Source organism: Pteropus vampyrus, unplaced genomic scaffold (genome assembly GCF_000151845.1).
Source record: "Pteropus vampyrus isolate Shadow unplaced genomic scaffold, Pvam_2.0 Scaffold123, whole genome shotgun sequence".
NCBI lineage: Eukaryota > Metazoa > Chordata > Mammalia > Chiroptera > Pteropodidae > Pteropus > Pteropus vampyrus.
This window is the reverse complement of record NW_011888904.1, coordinates 5,164,570-5,183,864: the sequence shown is the minus strand read 5'-3', so window position 1 is coordinate 5,183,864 and position 19,295 is coordinate 5,164,570. Positions and strand designations below refer to the sequence as shown.

At 40.0% G+C, this 19,295-nt stretch overlaps 2 protein-coding genes across 2 annotated transcripts in view; both read left to right on the top strand.

Moving 5' to 3' along the window:
• Nucleotides 1-19,295, top strand: part of GRIN3A (glutamate ionotropic receptor NMDA type subunit 3A) — a gene marked incomplete at its 5' end in the record, with an annotated part of 152,984 nt that overhangs the window by 110,028 nt on the left and 23,661 nt on the right. Inside the window, one exon of the mRNA XM_023534238.1 lies at nt 3,861-4,012. Within this exon, the coding sequence (XP_023390006.1) occupies nt 3,861-4,012 (152 nt within the window). The remainder of the gene's footprint in view (nt 1-3,860; nt 4,013-19,295) is intronic.
• Nucleotides 17,163-17,684, top strand: PPP3R2 (protein phosphatase 3 regulatory subunit B, beta). The gene has a single exon (XM_011366289.2). The coding sequence runs from the start codon at nt 17,172-17,174 to the stop codon at nt 17,682-17,684; it is 513 nt and encodes a 170-aa protein (XP_011364591.1). The 5' UTR covers nt 17,163-17,171.

Here is a 19,295-nt window from a genome sequence, read left to right as displayed (position 1 = left end):
ATATACAATCCCACCAACAGTGTACAAAGGTTCCCTTTTCTCAACATTTTCACCAATACTTGTTGTTTTATTGATGATAGCCATTCTGAGAGGTATAAGGTGATATCTCATTGTAGTTTTAATTTGCATTTCTATGATAATTAGTAATCTTGAGCATCTTTTCATATGTCTGTTGGCCATCTGTATTTCCTCCTTGGAGAAATACCTATTCAGGTCTTCTGCTCATTTTTTAATTGGGTTGTTTGTTTTTTGTTGTCGAGTCGTGTGAGTTCTTTATAAATTTTGGATATCAACCCCTTATCAGATGTATCACAGGTGACTATCTTCTCCCATTCAGTAGGTTTTCTTTTTGTTTTGTTGCTCTGAGTTTTGTTTGTTTGTCTTGTTCGTTTGTTACTTTCGGTTTTATATCTCACATGAGTGAAATCACGTGGTTCTGAACCCTTTCCGTCTGACTTATTTCACTTAGCATGATTATCTAAAGATCCATCCATGTTGTCAAAATCCATGAGCTTCTGATGATTAGACTCAATGTCTGATTTCACTTCATAACTTCCATAGCACTTGGCAGAGTGTCTGGAACGGAATGAGCATTCAATACATGTTTATGAGATTAATAAACAGGTGAATAGGTGTGCAACAATTGCTTATCAATTGAAAAATGAAAACAAGTCTGCCATTATTACACTACCGTGAACTGAAATCATTTAAGAGAACTTTTTGGAGGAACATAAACAAGGAGCATCCTTCCTAGTTAATTTTCTCATATATGTATATATGGTGTATATGTGTATGCATACAGATATATACCAATGAGGGCCGAACTTACACTGTATTTATAAAATTTAATGAAACAATTCACAAACAAAATCTGCTCATGAATGTTATATATTTGTGTCTGCTATTGAAAACAAACCACCAGTTTAGATGATTGTGATATTTTACTGAACTGTCTAGTTTGGGGTGGTTATATCAATAGGATTGTAGTGATAGGGGCTGCATTGAAGAGGCAGAAATAAGTCAAGTATTACCTTGTCTTGGTCTCATGCTATACTAGATACAGTGGAAATAGCACTGGTTTTAGACTCAAACATATCTACTTTCAAGTACTAGCTTTGCCAATTATGAGCTGTGTGCTGACCGTGGCTGGTTTACTTATTCAGTCTTTAACACTGTAAGTAATACATATTCTGCATGGGTTCATATGGGGATTAGACACATGTGGAATAGTGTCTGGCACACAGTAGGGCTCAGTATCTTCTAGTTATTAATAGAATCCCAGAGTGACTTAACTGAACTGTATGCCACAATCTAGTACACAATCTTGGTCTAGTGCATGATCTAAAAATGGAGTAAGATATGTAAAAGTTTATTACAGAATTGGTACATAGTAGGTCTTGGTATATAGTGAGCCCTTGATAAATGTTAGAAGTTACTATTGTTGTTGTTGTTGTTGAAAACTATTGCCTCAGAGGCTGAGTATTATTGTATTTTTTATAATATTTTTATAATACAGAGTTTGTATTGTATTGTATTGTATTGTATTGTATTGTATTGTATTGTATTGTAAAAAATACAATATTATTCAACAAACTTAGCCTAATTATCCTAACCATCAACCCAGATAGTTCCAAGCCCTCCTACAATATGTTTGTATATGCTCCAGTTCTTCTCCCTCATGGTCTTAGCTCATTTATAATGAAATAATCATTATGTGGTACATTATTTAATATCTGTCTTCTTTATAGAGTGAATGCACTGCAACAGCAGGGACAATATCTACTTTGCTCACTGCTAAATCTCAACCACTTAACACAGTGCCTATTCACTCGGTATATTTGTTGAATGAACTGAATGTATGAATGAATGTGTGAGTAAATCCGTAAGTTGGTGAATATTATTATATGCGTGCCTAGGATTGTGCCTGGCATGTAAATAAGTACTGAATGAATGTATGTGCAACTGAACTGTCAATAGCATTCATTGTAATAAACATTTCTAAAGAACACTGCTTACTTCCTTATAGTTACTCATTATAAAAAATGTTATTTAATGATAACATCAGCAGTGGAACAGGCTGCCAGTGTAAAGCCTTTTATTGTCAGTCTTGCCTTTCAAAGCCAAAAGCTACGAGGCACAAAACAGGCACTCAAAATAGCTTTTTGTATGGAAAATTCTAATCATGCTCTTGACATTGTCATCATTTCCTTGACTTGTCATTGTTAAAGAACAAACAAAATTATCAGGGAACAGAAAACATACAGCTCTTTAAAACTCAAAATTTTTTCTGCATTATTTATGTCTTTTATTGGTTATACATGCATCTCATACAGGCCTCATCTTTGTTTAAAAAAAGATTTGTGCAATTTGTGTATCTGCAATAAAACGGAACAAAAACTAATTTCCTCGGAAATAAATTGTAAAATACAATAATTATAGCAGATATTTGTTTCCAGTAAATATCTTTGGAATCATGACAGCCTTTTAGTGAAAAAAGAAAGTAACTATATTTTTAATTTCTCTTCCTCAGTCATCTTGAGGGCAAAGCATCTTTTTTTTTTTTTTTTTGACTCTGCTATCCCCATAGCTAAAGATAAAATGTAGGTAATTAGCTCTTTCACATGGCTCATCAAAGAGATTAACAGTGTAGGTACAGTTTGGAAAGCAAATAAAGCCACACAGAATGAGGATGGAGAGTCCAAGCTCATTAATAAAACTGGCAACAAATTACATCTACCTTTGTGTTCCTCCCTCCCTGACTCTCTTGCCTTGAGTAACTACTATCCCAGATTTTTGGTTTATCATATCCTTGATTTTTTTTTTAACTATACTTTAGTCATATACATATGAATTCCTAGACATATATTGTTTTATCTTAAACGTTTTTACATTTACACAATGAATTCGTGCTGTAATCTTCAGGGACCGACCTTTTTCACACAATATCATACTGCTAAGAGTCATCCATATTATTGCACATAGTTCTAGCTCCTATATTTCACACCGTATAATATTCCAATTATGTGATTATTCCACAATTTATTTACCTGTTCTTTTATCAAGGAGCATGTGGGTTGTTTCCAATTTTTTGCTATTAAGAACAGTGTCTGTAAGAACATTCTTACACATATCTCTTGGTGTGCTGTGGAAGAGGTCTTTGGGGATGTACTTAGAATTGCTGGTTTTAGAGTTTATAAATGTTCAGCTGTACAAAATAATAACAAGCTGTTTTCCAAAGTGGTTATATCAATTTCACAACCACGGCAATGTGTAAGTAATCTTCTTGATCTTCTCCAACACTTGATAGTATCATTTTTTTAAATAATTGAAGTTAATTATTACAAGCTCTTGTTGATATTTTAGTTCTCATGCTTTGTCATATGTTCAGATGGTCTTATATTATTTAAAAATAAAGTGAAAGCAAAAGTGGGTCATGCATGACCAATGATGACAGTATGTCATAAATCAAAGATTATGATTAACCCACTTTTGCGTATTTAAGGTTCAGAGAAAGGGTTCAAGGAGTGGTGGATAGGGAATCCTAGCCCTGGTAAAGAACTCAAAGATGGCTTCTAAGGAATATCTCGAAAGGAAGGGCAGAAGGCCTTGGAATACAATGTGCCACCTGTATACTGTGCACAGCCCATTCCTCTCGTTTCCAGACTCATCTCATCTACTCAGAGAGACAGCAGATCTAAGGTAATCATACCTCGGATATCTTTGAATCCTTTGAAGGCAAGACAGTGACAGTTCACCATACCTTTGTTACCAGGCCTGATGCCAATATCACACAAGTGTAGCAGCAACCCCTTAGGAACCCTCAGGTGGAAAACTCATCTGAGATTATATTTTTCTCATAGGATACGGCATCGGTCTCCCACCCAACTCTCCATTGACCTCCAATATATCGGAACTAATCAGTCAATACAAGTCGCATGGGTTTATGGATGTGCTGCATGACAAGTGGTACAAAGTGGTTCCCTGTGGCAAGAGAAGTTTCGCTGTCACCGAGGTAAGAAAAAACTGATAAAATTGACACTTCTTATACCTTTACCTTGAAGAATGTGAGGAAGTGCTGTTCCCTGTGCCTTGTCAATAATCCAGGCTATTACATCCACTGGGACTTAACCATGATATTTGGATCACTCTTTTCACCTGAAGAGTGTTCATTCCTATAGAAATTTGCATTGAGACTTGTTTCTCTTGGATTTAAATGTGATGCTATTTTGATGAGTAAATGTCTGAATTTTGACTTTTCCCCTATATGCTATATTTACAAGTGCAAAAGAAATGCTGTTCTGAATTATAGTAATAACATCTGAAAATGACATTAACAGTGTTTGGCTTAACCATTAGTTGCTGGTCATGATGTGGACTTCAAATTATGCTTCAAGATCTAATCAGAGCTAACTTCCCAGGGCTCCAATGATGAATCCTTTGCAAGTTTAGAAAAACAGACATACCTTAACCTGTAATTCTTAGATTACAGAATCATAGTTTTCTTTTTTAAGTGAAAACAACTGATTCTCTTCTTTTACAGATGGGAAACTAATACCCAGAGATACTAAGTGATTTGCCCAAGGCACACAAATAGTCAGAATCTACTTCTTTTTATTGGAATGCTCTGCCTTTACGATGTAATTATAAAGAAACCTGCAAAGTGAGCCAGAAATTGGATGACTAAGATAAGAGACTAAAAGGTTTAATAAGAGCCACAGGAGTTCGGGTATTTAAAAGAGAAGCCAAATAAAACAGAACAAGGTCAGCCTGACATTTAAAAGAAAAAAATATAAAGCTAACAATAATGGCTTTCATATAGCTTGTATGAAACAACTTGTATATAGCCAACAACTCCCAAATATGTATTTCAACAGATACCTTTCTTTTGAGTTCCAGAACCATATATCCAATTTCCTATTTGATATCTCACTCAAATATCCCACAGACATCTCACATTTACCTTTCAAAAACTGAATCCTTGATCTTCCCTCTTAAATCTGCTTTTCTTCCTGTGCTTCATGTCTTGGCAATGGAACCTCTGTCCATCCAGTTACTCATTCCAAAAATCGGCAGGGACCCTTAATGCCTCCCCATCTCACCTTCTATATCCATCAACAGTTTGTAACTTCTCACACTATAAAATGTGTCTTAAATACGTCCATTTATTGCCATTTCCGCTGTCATCACTTTAGTCTAAGCCATTATCCCTTGCCAGGACCACTGTAAAAATCTCCTAACTGGTCTCTATCGCTCTCTCTCTCTCTGTTTTCATTCCTGCCTTTCCTCAATTTGTTTTTCATATGGTAGAGCACTCTTCTGCTCAGATTGGGAAACAATCTGAAATACTGAATATGGCCTACAATGCCTTATGGCACGTGACCCTGCCTGCTTCTTCAGCCTCATCTCATGCCACTTTCTTCCTGACTCATTACAGCCCCACCACGATGATCTTTTTAGATAGAGATACCCAGTGGTTTTCCTACTTTAGGGGTATCTGCACATGCTATTCCCTCCACCTCCTCAAATACTCTTTCCCTGATACTTATTCAGCTAATGCTTTCTCATTATAAACTCCCAGCTGAAATCCCCTTTTTTCTGAGCCTGCCATTGTCTGTGATTCAATCTGAATCATATCTCCCCTTAAAATCTTATATCTCACATTGTTTCATAGCACTTATCATAATTTATAAATTTTACTATTTGTTAACATCTATTTAATCAGATTACTATTTGTTAGTATATTTCTCCATTAGACTGTAAGACCTCTGGGGGCAAAAACTTTGCTTACTATTTTATTCTCTATGCCTGGTACATAGTAAGCATCTAGTAAGCATCTAGTAAGTATAAATGAATCAGAGAAACTGAGAAGAACTTGGGGAGTAGAAGGTAAGAACATAAAGCAAGAGCGATATTGGTAGTGTACTGGTTTAAATAGTGTTGACCCCAAAGTTCATGTCTACCCAGAACTTCAGAATGTAACCATATTTGGAGTCTTTTCAGAGATAATTATTTAAGATAAAATAAGACCATACTGGATTAGGATGGGCCCTAAATCTAATGGGCCATGTGTAGAGAAATACAGAGCAGAAGCCCGTGTGATGACAGAGGCAGAGGCTGGAGTAATACAGCTACAAGCCAAGGAATGCCAAAGATTGGCAGCAACCACCAGAAGCTAAAAGAGAAGCATGGAACATATTCTGCCTCAGTCTTCAGAAGGACCAGCTCTGCTGATTCCTTGATTTCAGGCTTTCGACTTTCTGAAATGTGAAAGAAAAAAAATTTCTGTTGTTTTAAGCCACCCAGTTAGTGTAATTCATTACAGCAGCTATAGGAACCTAGTATAAGTATATCTTAGATAGATGATGATTGATAGATAGATAGATAAATAGATAGATAGATAGATAGATAGATAGATAGATAGATAGATAGATAGATGTTGATTTTACTTAAATAACAGAAGTGTGCTTTTTCCTAAATCAGATATCACAAACCTAGAAGAGTAAATAACTATAACTATAAACAGAGGCAAGCCGGTCAATGCCCTTGACAATTAAATTGTCAGTTTTCCTGGCAGCCATGTCAAAAAGAAATATAAAATGAATTAGAAAGATTTTTAATCAAAAAAAGAAAAGGAAGTTAGTCTGTCTTTAGTACTAAATTCTAAAATAATTCTTTTTTTTTTTTTATTAATGACATTGAATAACAGAATTGGCAACGTTTGCAAGATGTAAATACTTCTCCTCTGGCTAATTCTTGTATCAGTGTTCCATAGACATTGTGTGAATGATGTTAGATATGACTCACTGAAAGCCTTTTGGGAGGCACTAAATATGTAATTGATATCCTTTGCTTCTTTATGATCTACCCAACCTGCTTCCAAGAACTTAGTCCACCTGGAAAAATGGACTTGTCTTGTCTAACAATATTTATCAAGCACCCACTATGGTACCAGACACAGTTCTAGATTCTTTGGATATATCCTTGAACAGAAAAGACAAAGGTGTCTGCCTTTGATGAGTTTGCATTGTAGCAGGAGGAGACAATACACAATAGACATACTACATGAGCAAATTAGATACTATGTACAAGATGAGAAGGATCAGGGTGATAACAGCAGTCATGGAAGTCCTCATTGAGAAGATAATCACTGAGCAAAGATTTGAAGGAAACAAAGAGGAAAATGGAGCATTAGAGAACTAGCATGTTCTATTTCTTACCATATGACAGAAAATACACTCGCGACATTAACTCATTGGTTCTCACTACAACTGTTTAAGGCAGGCATTTTTATCTTTATTTGGAGAGATTTACATGGGTTTTCATAAAAGAAATACTCAAACTTACACTGGTCAGCCGAGTCAATTCAGCCAAGAAAGAAACAAACCAATTGCTGGAATTTTGCAAAGCAACAATCACTTGATGTTTTCTACCATTTGTTTGGACCATGATTAACTCAAGTCAAAATCTCCAAGTGATTCAAAATTGATAGCAAGACATTAGACAAGACAAAAGGAGACTCCCAGTCATGTCCCCAAAGCCCGCATTACAGAATGATTTGCATCTCTTCTGACCACAGGCACACCTCTAGGCTACTGCCATTTCAGAGGACAATCAGACTAAGATGTCAGCTGAAGGGACCATCTGACTCCTGGGGCTAGCCTCTGAGGGCACAGGGCTCTGCAGACTCAGAACCTAACTCTACTTGGGCACACAGAGGGGAGCAGACTTTTGGAAATGAACACAACCACTAACATAAACCTGTTTATTCAAATATGAAAACATGTAACACAAAGCACAGTACAGCAAAAGCAGGTATGTTCTCGAGGATACACCCACCCAGTGCCCTCCAGGAAGATATTCTTCTTTTTATTTCTGACCTTACTTCTCAACTGCCAGGTACAGTCCAAGTATGTGTCTATTAACACAGAGAAATCAACACCTTTTCACTCCAAAAATATATTCTAGCTCAGCTAAAGAATTATATGGTCACCTAGTAATAAGACACAAAAGACGCCTTTTCCCCTCTATTTTTGACAGTTGGACTTTAATACTTAGTCCCCTGTGAGAACCTTGATCTATTCACCTCTCATCTCTTGGCAACTCTAGAACTGTCTAACTGCAGTTTTTCTGAAAATAAACTCACTTTTTTTTTTTAATTCCACGGTTTTATCTGCTCCCCAGAGTCACCTAGGAAATTGCAGGTCCAATTCTGCAGACCAGACTCCAGCAATTTTCAGAGAGGAATTTTAAATTGACCTCAGATGTTTCCCATGATCCTCCTAGCACACCTGTGCCTCTGCCCACCATAGACTCATTGTAGATCAATTCCCCTGGGGAAAACATATGGCAGGCTTTAAATTTCCATCATTTCCTTTGACTCAGGAAAAACAAAAAAGTTTTTTTTTCAAATCATTGACTGAATTTAAGAACTCTAGGACAACAATTTTGTGAAATCTGTTATTTACAGATCAGGAAAAGGAAGGCAACGGATCACAAGTTAGCAAACTTAAAATTCTTTAAGGAATTATTAAGATATATGATGATACCTCTCTTTGAAAATCTACTCTAAATAATAACTTGAATAAGGCATCTTTTAACCAACTGAGAATAGTCAAAAAGGAAAAGCAAACAGTGGTCTTGGCAGGGAATAGAGAGCACACTCAAACCATCTGAGGAGAGTTTTCAAGAAATTATTTACAAAGTAAACTAACAGAAATAGTACAGTCTCCCAGGGCAGGTAAAGTGAAGGAGCCGTTACCATGCCTAGGCTCAAGGGCAAAAAATGGAGAGCACCATTCCTAGAACTCCCCTGGGAGCTGTAGGCTGTGGTTGGGGACAACCCACAGCGACTTGGCTGAGAGAGAACCAGAGAATGAAAACCTAACCTCAGTCTCCTCCCACCTTTCCAGTTTCCACCACTGCCTTAGGTCGAGGAAGCCAGTGATGGGGTCCTTAGAGGAAGTTCCTAGAGCACGAAGCAGGATGGAGAAAGGTGGAGGGTGTATCTGGAAGGGCAAACAAATGTTTAGCACAGCCCCTCATGGCAGTTGAAAGTGGGGCTGGGAGCCAGCTAGAGAAAATACCCATAGCCTGACCATCTGTGGATGTGCATCTTCTGCACACACAGACAGAGGTCCAGCGTGCAGGGAGAGAGATCATGCCATGTGCTGGTCAAGAAGGAGAGAGAAGTACAGCCAGCGCCACTGAACAACCCTGGTCCTGAGAGTCAGACCACCTGGCTCTACTATTACTGTGAGGACGCAGCTTTATGTCCTTGGGGAAAGAGCCTCGGTCTAGTTCCTACCCTGCTGGGTTGTTACAAGGTTTTCTGTCTATGAATCTAAGGGTCTCATGATGTTATTGAGTGCCGAGGAAAACAAATACTCACTATACAAGAGGTCAAATGTCTTTGTGAAAGGAGCTCTCTCTCAGGAGTCTAGAGAGCTCGGTTACACGGGTAGGAAAAAAGGGAAGTAAATTTTGAAATAGTCTAAAAGTAAATCATTACATTTTCAGTGTTTTTTTTTTTTATCAGCAAGGAAAGTGCATAATAAGAAACTTTGCCCCATTCCATCCCTGACCTCACCCTCAACTTGACTTTCACCCCATCCTTGAACTTACTCTATCCTTGACCTCACCCCATTCCTAAACACCAACCCCAACCTGACCTTTAATCTACTCTTGACCCTTCCCATCCTTGGCTTCCCCAATCCTGAACTTCATCCAATAAGGGATAGGGCTACAGGGAAGGGATGGAATTAAAATGTCTGTTAAGCTTATTATTAGGTAATTTTTTTAAAGCTGAAGTTTAAATAGTTTGTTTTTAGGAGCACTGTTGAGGTACAAATGTAAAAATAGCCATGGTGTCAAAATATCCACATCTAAAAGGTGCATAAAAACACCATGAACACAAATTACCTAACCTTTCTGAGTTTCCTCCTCTGCAAAATGGAAATAGCAATATTTGAGGTTTCTGACATGGCATAAGGAACAGAGATAATGTACATAAAAGTGCTGTACACCTAGTAGGTGCTAAATGGATGGTAGTTATCATATTCGTCCTGACTCTGCCATGTACCCACTGAGTGACCTTCAGCAAATCACTTAAGCTCTCTTAAGCTTACTTGCTCACCTTGAGATTGAGCCCTGCAGCATGTCCAGCTTAGAGGGTGCTGTGGTTCTCAAGCAGGTTCATTTAGAGGAATCCTGACCTAACTAGCTGAAGATATTGATCCTGGGACTCAGAGAAGGACAGTGAACTTACTGGCCTCTAGTCTGGCCTCTTCATCCCCACCACAGCCCCAGTCCACCAAAATGGGCATCTAGTAGTATGAAACCTGTTAATTCTTGCCTCTGTTAATTTTTTGGAGGGGGAGGGGAAGGGTTAGTCAACTATACATTGAAAGCCAAAGAGGTCACACGAGCCACATCAAGAAGCTTCAATGCTGGTCAATTTTCTGTACAGTTTATTTTTCAAAACCTAAAGGAGGTGGGGGAAGGGTGAGTTTTAATGAAGTCTCTTCTGCTCTTGACAACTAGGTCTCATCTCAGCAGCTTCCTACCCCCACCCCATCCCTGTCACTTCCTGTTTCAATTTAAAATGTCACTGCTATTTAATGTGATGAAACTTATGGTGAGGCAAAGAAAGTTAATGACTGTAGATTGCTTTAAATTGAAAACTTGTGTATGTCAAAAGCCACCTTGACAGCTGAGTGCTTCCCTTGGATTAGCCTAAGTAATAAACTTTAATATTTAAGCCAAGCATAAGGTCAAATGGACCCTATCCAGGTAGCGCTTTCTGGAAACCTAAAGAAGCACAAAGCTCTTCCTGGGTCCTTTTATGACGTGGACTGAAATTGCACTGAAGAAAGGGAGACCAATCTCAAAAAGGCCTCACTTCCTGTTACTCTGCTGTCAGAACAAATTCATTCATTCATTCATTCATTCATCATTCAGCAAATGTGTATTGAACTCCTACATGCCATCCCTACATGGCAGCTGATAGAGAGAAGAACACTGAGCTCACAGACAGGGAGAGACAGACTTGTCAACAAACCCCCTCCACCATGCTACCACAGGGGCAGCAGTAGAAGGTAACGAGGTAGAACAGTGACACAGGCAAGCCCATGATTCATTCGTGGAAGAGCAAGAAGGAATCAGAGGAGGCTTCCTGGAGGAGGTAAGCCTTGTAGAGGAGAGAAAGAACCCTTTAGCTAGAGCATAAGCAAGACACTGAAGTGTTATAGATTATAGATGGCCACCCTCCCTGGCCCACTTTTTATGCAGCCACAGCTAGAACCAGGAGTAATTTATAGGCACTGTACTTTTCCTGTGTTCTGCCTGTAGCCTCCCTATTACCTCCACAAGAGCAAGGACATCTTTCCTAGTCTCCGTATAGAAGGCAGTCTGGAATAACTGAAAGAATTTCAGCTCTGGAAGTGGACATACTAGAGTTTGACTCTTGTCTCCATCACTGTGTGACTATGCAAGCCATGCAACTTCTAAAACTTTAGATCTTCACCCCAAAACCGGAGATAATAAGAGTCTACTTTGTAGGTAGCGAAATATATTTAACGAGCCAGTTTATGGAGAATACGTAGCTTAACAAGTGTTCCCTCCTTCTTCCCTGAGTATAGAGTTATGCTTACAGAAGAAAAAAATTGGTAAATATTAAGGGCGTGCAAGAAATTAGTGTTGGTGTACCCTCCTTCATGGACCCATCTGCAAAAAAGCAGGAGCGTTTTATAATTACAAGCATCTCAGATGCCAAATAAATGTTCTTTTATTTATTACTTACATTATACAACTAAAGACTTTTTTTGCAGAAATACATGATTCTGGAATTTCCTATTTTGCAAGGTGCTGGATTAACCAGTTTTTATAGGATCCTGTTATTCCTTTCTTCCAACTCGGCTTCAACATATGAGTGGGAAAACATGAAGATGGTTTATACAAGCCATAGGCTGCTCTTAAAACATATCTTTAAAGAAACAACAGTTAACTATTTTCTTTAAATGTGGTCAGTGGTATTTCGCGTCGGGTTGCTGGGTAGGTAGGCAGGAGGTCAACAATTCTCCGGTCTTGTTTTCCCCACCCCCCATATCATCACAAAGCTAGGGCTTCTTCTCTGTTGCTCTCAGCTTACTATAAATGACAGAAGTTTGAATTCTGATACAAGGAAAACTAATTTCAGCAAGTGCCCCCATCACCCTTGCTAATGACCATATAAACAGATCTCATGGAATAAGGGTCTCCTCTTTTATGTACTGGAAATGCTTGGAGTATAAATTATACCTAAGACCACATACTGCTAATAGCTCTTGCTTTTCCCCTAGTTAAATTCAATGAACTTATGAATATTTATGAATGTTATTTACTATGCAACAAAAGGTGTGAACAGTGCTCAAACTGATTAGGACTATTGTGAAAGAGTCTTCTATTTTTTTAGATTTCCATACACTGAAATTTATGGGGGAATCACAAAAAAAAAAAAAAACAGGACTCCTCCCTAATTATTCTGTGCTAAGTAGTTGCCTCCCGGCTCTGGAGAGCCTGGCTTGAAGTAAACAGAGAAAGTGTGGAAATGTGTGAAGATTGCCATCTAGTGGCTATGATGCAAGATGTCACAAAATAGCAGAAAAGCCGTCTTTTTTGTTCGTCACAAAGGACGTTAACCAAGCCTAGTGATATGAGAAATTGCCTGGACATTTCCTCTGTTGTATCCAAGGCTTCTGAAGACACTTCCTCGTCAAACAGCTGTGAGCGCTGGTGGAATTTCAGCACATGGTTGAGAAGACAGCATCGTAGGGGAGCCCTCAATGCCTTACGTGTCCTCGACCCTTTACATGTCGAAACACAACTGAATAAATTACATCCTGAATGGAGTGATTGAATAAAAGCTGCCCTTTCTTCAGTGTCAAACTGAAGGGCAAACAAAGGGCATGGTCAAACCATCCCTTTACTTTATCTAATACCATGCTCTGCCTTGACCTCCCTGTTCCAGCCACAATGGCCTTCTTTAAGGTCTTCCTGCCTGATGTGCTCTTTCCACTCCGGTGCCTTTCTTTGCACATGGAGTTCCTTCTTTCTGAAACACTCACCCCTGCCCAAAACATGCTGTTAACTTCTCCTTGAGATTTCAGCTCAATTATCACTTCCCCAATAAAGGTTTTGTGATTCTTTCTGACTAGATCAAATTCCTCCTGCGCTCATCTGTGACACCCACCTCCAGTGCTCCCTTAACATTTATGGGCATGACCATGTCGTTCATGTGCGTCTTCCCTAAAGCTCCGTGACGACAGACACAGCTAGGAAAGTACCTGCTTTAGATCCCTGTTGTATCCCTCTCATACATTAGATGCTCCATAAATATTTATGGAGAAAACGCATAGTTGAATATATATCTGCATATGTATTTTCTAGGCAAGCCTAAAGTAGGCGATGATGATGACATCTACCAGTTTTGTACCTACTGTGTTCTAAACACTGAGTCTAATTCTTATGTATTCTATCTCGTTTAATCCTGAAAATGATGTTTTGAGTTAGCATTCGTGTCCTTAGTTTACAGATGAGCAAACAGTGACTCAGACAAGTAACTCTGCCCAAGATCGCAGAGTTATTAAATAGAAAACTATGATTGAAAGCCATACACTCCAAAGTGCATATTAAAAACCATCCCAGAATTACAAAAGAAATCAAATCAAGCATAATACTTTTGATCCTTTGACTATACATGATAAACATAAAAGACTGAGCAAATAAATCCTTAAAGCCATACTGCTTTTTAATGTGTAGATTTCTCGGTGACAAAACTGTGTATTTCTCAAGCAACTGTGTCTTGTTTACCACAGAAAACCCCATTACCCAGCACGGGGCCTGGCACGTAGTAGATGCTCAATGTATTTCTGTTAAGTAGTTTTAAACTTAAAACAAGATTGGTCGCATCCAAAGAAGGTAAAACACATATAGCCAGAGTCAAATTTCTGCTTTGGAAAAAAGCAAATAAAGGAGTAGGAAGGGGAAAGTAAAAGAAACAGGGTACGAAACGTATAGAGCACCTACTATGTGCTGGCATGCTATTTTAGATACTTTTTTAAATTACTACTTTAGGTATTACCCCACTTAAACCTACAATAACACTATGACATCATTATATTATTCCCACTTTGCAGATGAGAAATCTGATGCTCATGAAAGGTTTTAAACTCAGGGCTACATGGTTCCACAGTCTACATGGTGACTAAACTCAATAAAGATAGATGTTAAATGCAGCGACTGGCAACATCATAAAATGGGAGGACTTCCAGCTAAAGGTCAAGGGTCGCCTGTAAAGCTCCCAGCATGGCCTTACGTGAGCCTCGAGTCTCACCACTTACATTTCTATTAGTTTTATTTCCAATGTCAATTATTTTTGCACATGACCATCTCATAGTTCTTCATCTGAAAACTCTTGAGGAAGAAAAAAATGACTTATTGAAATCAAAGTGTCATCAGGCTCCTAATTTCTTTCAAAACAATCTGCCAACCTTTTTAATTTACTTACTACAGTGAATGTCTAGCTATTCAGATCCCTCCACAGTTTTAAACGGGAATAGTAACAAATACTGTTTTCCATAGAAATGACTAAGAATAATGGCCAGAGAAAATGGAAACAATGGCATCGAGTCCCAAAACAATGCTGAACTACACCGTTTATACAAAGGGGAACTCAACTTCACATTGACTAAAACTTCCAACCCAGCATAACATTACATCCTCTACAAGGCTATTTAGATGTAAAGCAATTCTGGTTGCACACTTGAATTATTTCAGTGGAGTTGTACCATCTTCCCGGTGCTGTCTGTTCAACCATTAAATTAGTTAACTCTTGTGACAATATTTCTCCTCTTACATAACATTTCTATATGCACTCCCCCATCTCACTCTTAGAATAACCACACACAGTAGATGAAGCAGGTATAATCGTTATCACCTTTTACCTACCGATGAGGACACTGTACGTAGGACAGGGACGCTCCTCTAAGGACTCACAGCTAACAGAAGCTGAGCAGGGCCTTGGAACCTGGTTTAATTCCTATGCTCTCTCTGCTATCCCCTCGATACCTCCTACATATTCCTATAGAGGAATACACTTACTAAGAGTTTTCACACTGGTGAGCCCTTTCTAAATGACAACCATCAAGGTGTTACTCAAGAGAAAGTCAGTGAGGATTCCGTAAAAGTGCCGATGGGCCAGTGAAGTCAGTCACTGGATTCCTCAAGGCTGTGATGGAAAGTCTGCAGTCAGTCCCAAAGAATGCTGAACTGGAGGAGCCAGCGCTAATGCTGGTACAGTGCTTAGAGCAGTGAGTGGCATACTATAAACAGTATGTGAGGTGTGTTCGTTAAATGGACATATATGCACTTGAATGCCCAGGCTGCCAAGTATTCTTTCTTTATGAATTCATCTCCACCAGCAGGATAAATAGTAATAAAATTAGCCATAATAGCAATAAGGATAATGATTTATCATCTTGAGTAATATTGGCTTTAATCCTCCTACGACTGTGCAAAATATATTAGTAGCCCCCTTTTACAGATGGGAAAACTGCCGTTAAGCAACTTGTCCAAGGCCTTATTGTTCTAAGTGGACAGTTAAGATTTGATGCTGATTTGATTTGATCTTCTCACGTCCTCACTCTCCGTCCCCCCTTATTCAATAAACTCCAAGGGAGAAGGGGCTGCATTTATATTAGTCATCGCAGTATCCCTAGCATAGTGCCCGAAATGCAGTTATGTGCTTAATGAACGTATGTCGATGACTCAGTGGACTGCGATCAAGGGCTCCTTATTTTAAATTTTTTTCTATCCTATAATACTTCTTTAAGATCTAATTAATTCAGTCAGTCAGAATAATAATTCAGTCAGTCAGAATAATAATTCAGCCAGCAAATATTTTAGACTTCAAAGCTTTTCTTTTCCCTTTAACTATCTAGATCTAGATCTAAGGTATCCATGGCCTTGTGCCAGTTTTAGCATGGCTACCTTTAGACAGATATTTTGGCTGAACTAAAACACAGAGGATGCGCCGACATTTTTTTAAACGAGGGAGTTTTTGCCTTCATTGGTTTGACTTTGTGGCCTGGGATTCCCCCAAGTCCCTTAGGACTGTATTGTTCTTGAACCCAATTTATTTCTTATGCATTTGGAGTAACTAATGTGCTCCCAAAGGAAGAAGGAATATGGAGGCATGTGGGATTAAGCTCCACCAAAAAGGACAAACGCAGTTGAAGCAAAGGGGGAAAGAGCGAGATTGACTAGGAGCCACCATCCTCTCCACACACTCAGAAGGCTTCACTGGGCACATTGCAGCCATTCCCCAAAGTGCCCTGCTGGACAGCCACCCACAAAGATAAGGACTGTGCATGAGATGATGGATTCGAAGTCCTAGGGGGGCAGAAGCTATCCTCTTGGAACCCATTTCTTCTTTAGAAAATGCCCCAAATCCAGCATTGTGAGTATTCCTCAGGAATGTTACTACTGATAGATGATCCATGTGAGAAATTCTGCGTGATATCTTGGCAGTCTCTTAGACCCTGAACCCCTATACCAGAAGGATGCCAATCCTGGCTTCTCCTCCCAGAGAATTTAAGAAATATATAACATCAATGCTTCGGTCTATTATCTCTTTTAGTCCTTACACTAGGCCTGCAAAGTAAGCATAAGGAGCCCTTGATCGCAGTCCCCTGAGTCATCAACATATGTTCATTAAGCACATAACTGCGTTTCGGGCACTATGCTGGGGATACTGCGATGACTAATATAAATGCAGCCCCTTCTCCCTTGGAGTTTATTGAATAAGGGGGGACGGAGAGTGAGGACGTGAGAAGATAAAATAATAGCAAAGGAGATAGGGGTTATAATGGAAACCTACAAGGGGCTGAGAGAAGGAAGAGGAGAGTAGCCCAGCCCTCAGTCTTTTCTCCTCCTACCTTCCTATCTCTTCAGCCCTGCAAGCCCCTCCCTACCACCCTGACCCCTCTTCTTCTCCCCCACCCACTCCCTCGCCCTGCTCCCAGCGCCGAGTATTTCCCGGCTAGCCCGCCCCCCAGGTCCCCGCCCCCACCCCCCACGGAGCAACAGTCTCCGCGCGAGCCTGGCCGCGCCCAGCTCCCCGGTGCCCGGCATCCGCAATGGGGAATGAGGCCAGTTACCCGGAGGAGATGTGCTCCCACTTCGATAACGATGAAATTAAAAGGTTAAGCAAGAGTTTTAAGAAGCTGGACTTGGACTCTTCGGGGACTCTGAGCGTGGACGAGTTCTTGTCCCTGTCCGAGCTGCAGCAGAACCCGTTGGTGCAGCGAGTGATCGAGGTCTTTGACACCGACGGCAACGGAGAAGTGGACTTCAAGGAATTCATCTTGGGGACCTCCCAGTTCAGTGTCAAGGGGGATAAGGAGCAGAAGCTAAGGTTTGCTTTCAACATTTACGACATAGATAAAGACGGCTACATTTCCAACGGGGAGCTCTTCCAGGTGCTGAAGATGATGGTGGGGGGCAACCTGAAAGACTGGCAGTTACAGCAGCTGGTGGACAAAACCATCATCATCCTGGATACAGACGGCGATGGGAAAATATCCTTCGAGGAATTCAGTGCTGTAGTTGGAGGCCTAGAGATCCACAAGAAGCTGGTGGTAGTTGTGTGAGCTTTTTTTAAGAGCACCACCTAACAACGACTTTTACTTTCTTCTCTTATCTCTTTCAAGATCAGCTCAAGATGTCCGGCAACCATCTTTCTGACTATAAAGCCGCGTGTTCTGACACGAAATTTATGATCAACTCAGAGCTATTCTTCTCTCAATGATTCAGACTAATACCCAAAGGAGCCTGGTGCGGAAAGACAAGGAAATGGCTTTTATAAATGTCTTTTTCTTTGTTTTGATTCAGAGACCAAACTGTAAAGAGTGAAGAACTTCTAAAGTTCAAAACTAAGAAAATATACTTTTCTGCCTTACTTCTCATGGGTCTTATATATGGGGGGGGGGGGAGGGAACATACAATTCAAATCAGGTGTTAGGTGAACAGTTTTCATTTACATGTGTTCAGGTAAATTTCGACAAAACGTTAACTTCCCATTATAGCAATAGGGATAAATACATTTCTTTTGGCTGAGCATCTTTTAATCACCTCTCTCTAGGCAGCAAAAACCCATCTTTCCCTTTTCCAGGCTGCAGCCCACTTCCCATGATGTACCCTGAAATCCCTCAAGAGGGTTAGGAATCCAGGCAGGCTCCTTCTGTCTCGTTGCTCCAGCTCCTGAACAGAAACTGGTCTCAGAGCTCTTGTAAGAAATGCTAAGACTGGACTAAGTGCCCAACCCAACTGTCAGCCTCAGTGGCCAGTGAGTTTTCAGAGTTGGCTGCCCACTCTAGTGTTAAGTTCAGTTAAGGGGGCTTCTATCCAAACGGCAAGAACTTTCCGGAAAGCTCTCACCTCCAATACTCAGCCCCACCCCAGCTAGATAGAATGGGGCAGATTCAGAATCTTTCCTCCCACGGGCAGAGGCCGTGAAGATTCTGGTGGCAGTGGACTCTCCCCAGGATGCTGAAGTGGCTTTGCTCCTGGTAGTCAAAAGATGCAGAGATAGGTGAGCACATCACTGTAAGAGGAGGTGAATGCTGTCCATACTAAGCTTAGTTTTGAAAATCAGACCTGGGGTCTGGCAGGGAAGCTGAGAGCTCTCTCATTGCAGGAAGCTGTTTGTCGAATGCAACATTCAGCCCAGAGTTCCTCACATCCTAATAAACCTGCAGCCAAGGAGGTATGCTAGGTGAGAGCCCATACACACTGGGTGAAGGCCGATGTGTGTTCATCTCTCTTCAGCTCTGTGTTCAGTGACATCATGTCGATCACTTGAAATCAGCCATGGTGGGAGTAGTTCGTCACGGAGAAAAGGCAAAGTTTTAGTTGGTTTGGTTTTGTTAGTTTAGGGGAGCCAGTGTAACAGTAAGTACACCGCTACCTGCACCCTAAATTTTACCGGTTCTCCGAGGTCCCACTTCACACCAGTGCCTGCCATGTTACACCAGCCCTGTTTCTCCCAGTGGACAATTCCCCATAGAATGTGCTGAAGGCTCTAAAACACCAGGACAGTCAAACATACTCTCCCTATACATTCTTAGCCAAGAGACAAAACAGGTAATTTTCCTCAGGACAAGAAAGATTGTTTCAAGATTTTTTACCCTTATTTTGAAGAAGCTGATAGCTAGTCTTAAGACACACACACACACACACACACACACACACACACACACACA

Bases quoted from the DNA above. Each gene is read 5' to 3' on its own strand.
- PPP3R2 (XM_011366289.2), top strand. From the start codon at position 17,172: ATGGGGAATGAGGCCAGTTACCCGGAGGAGATGTGCTCCCACTTCGAT.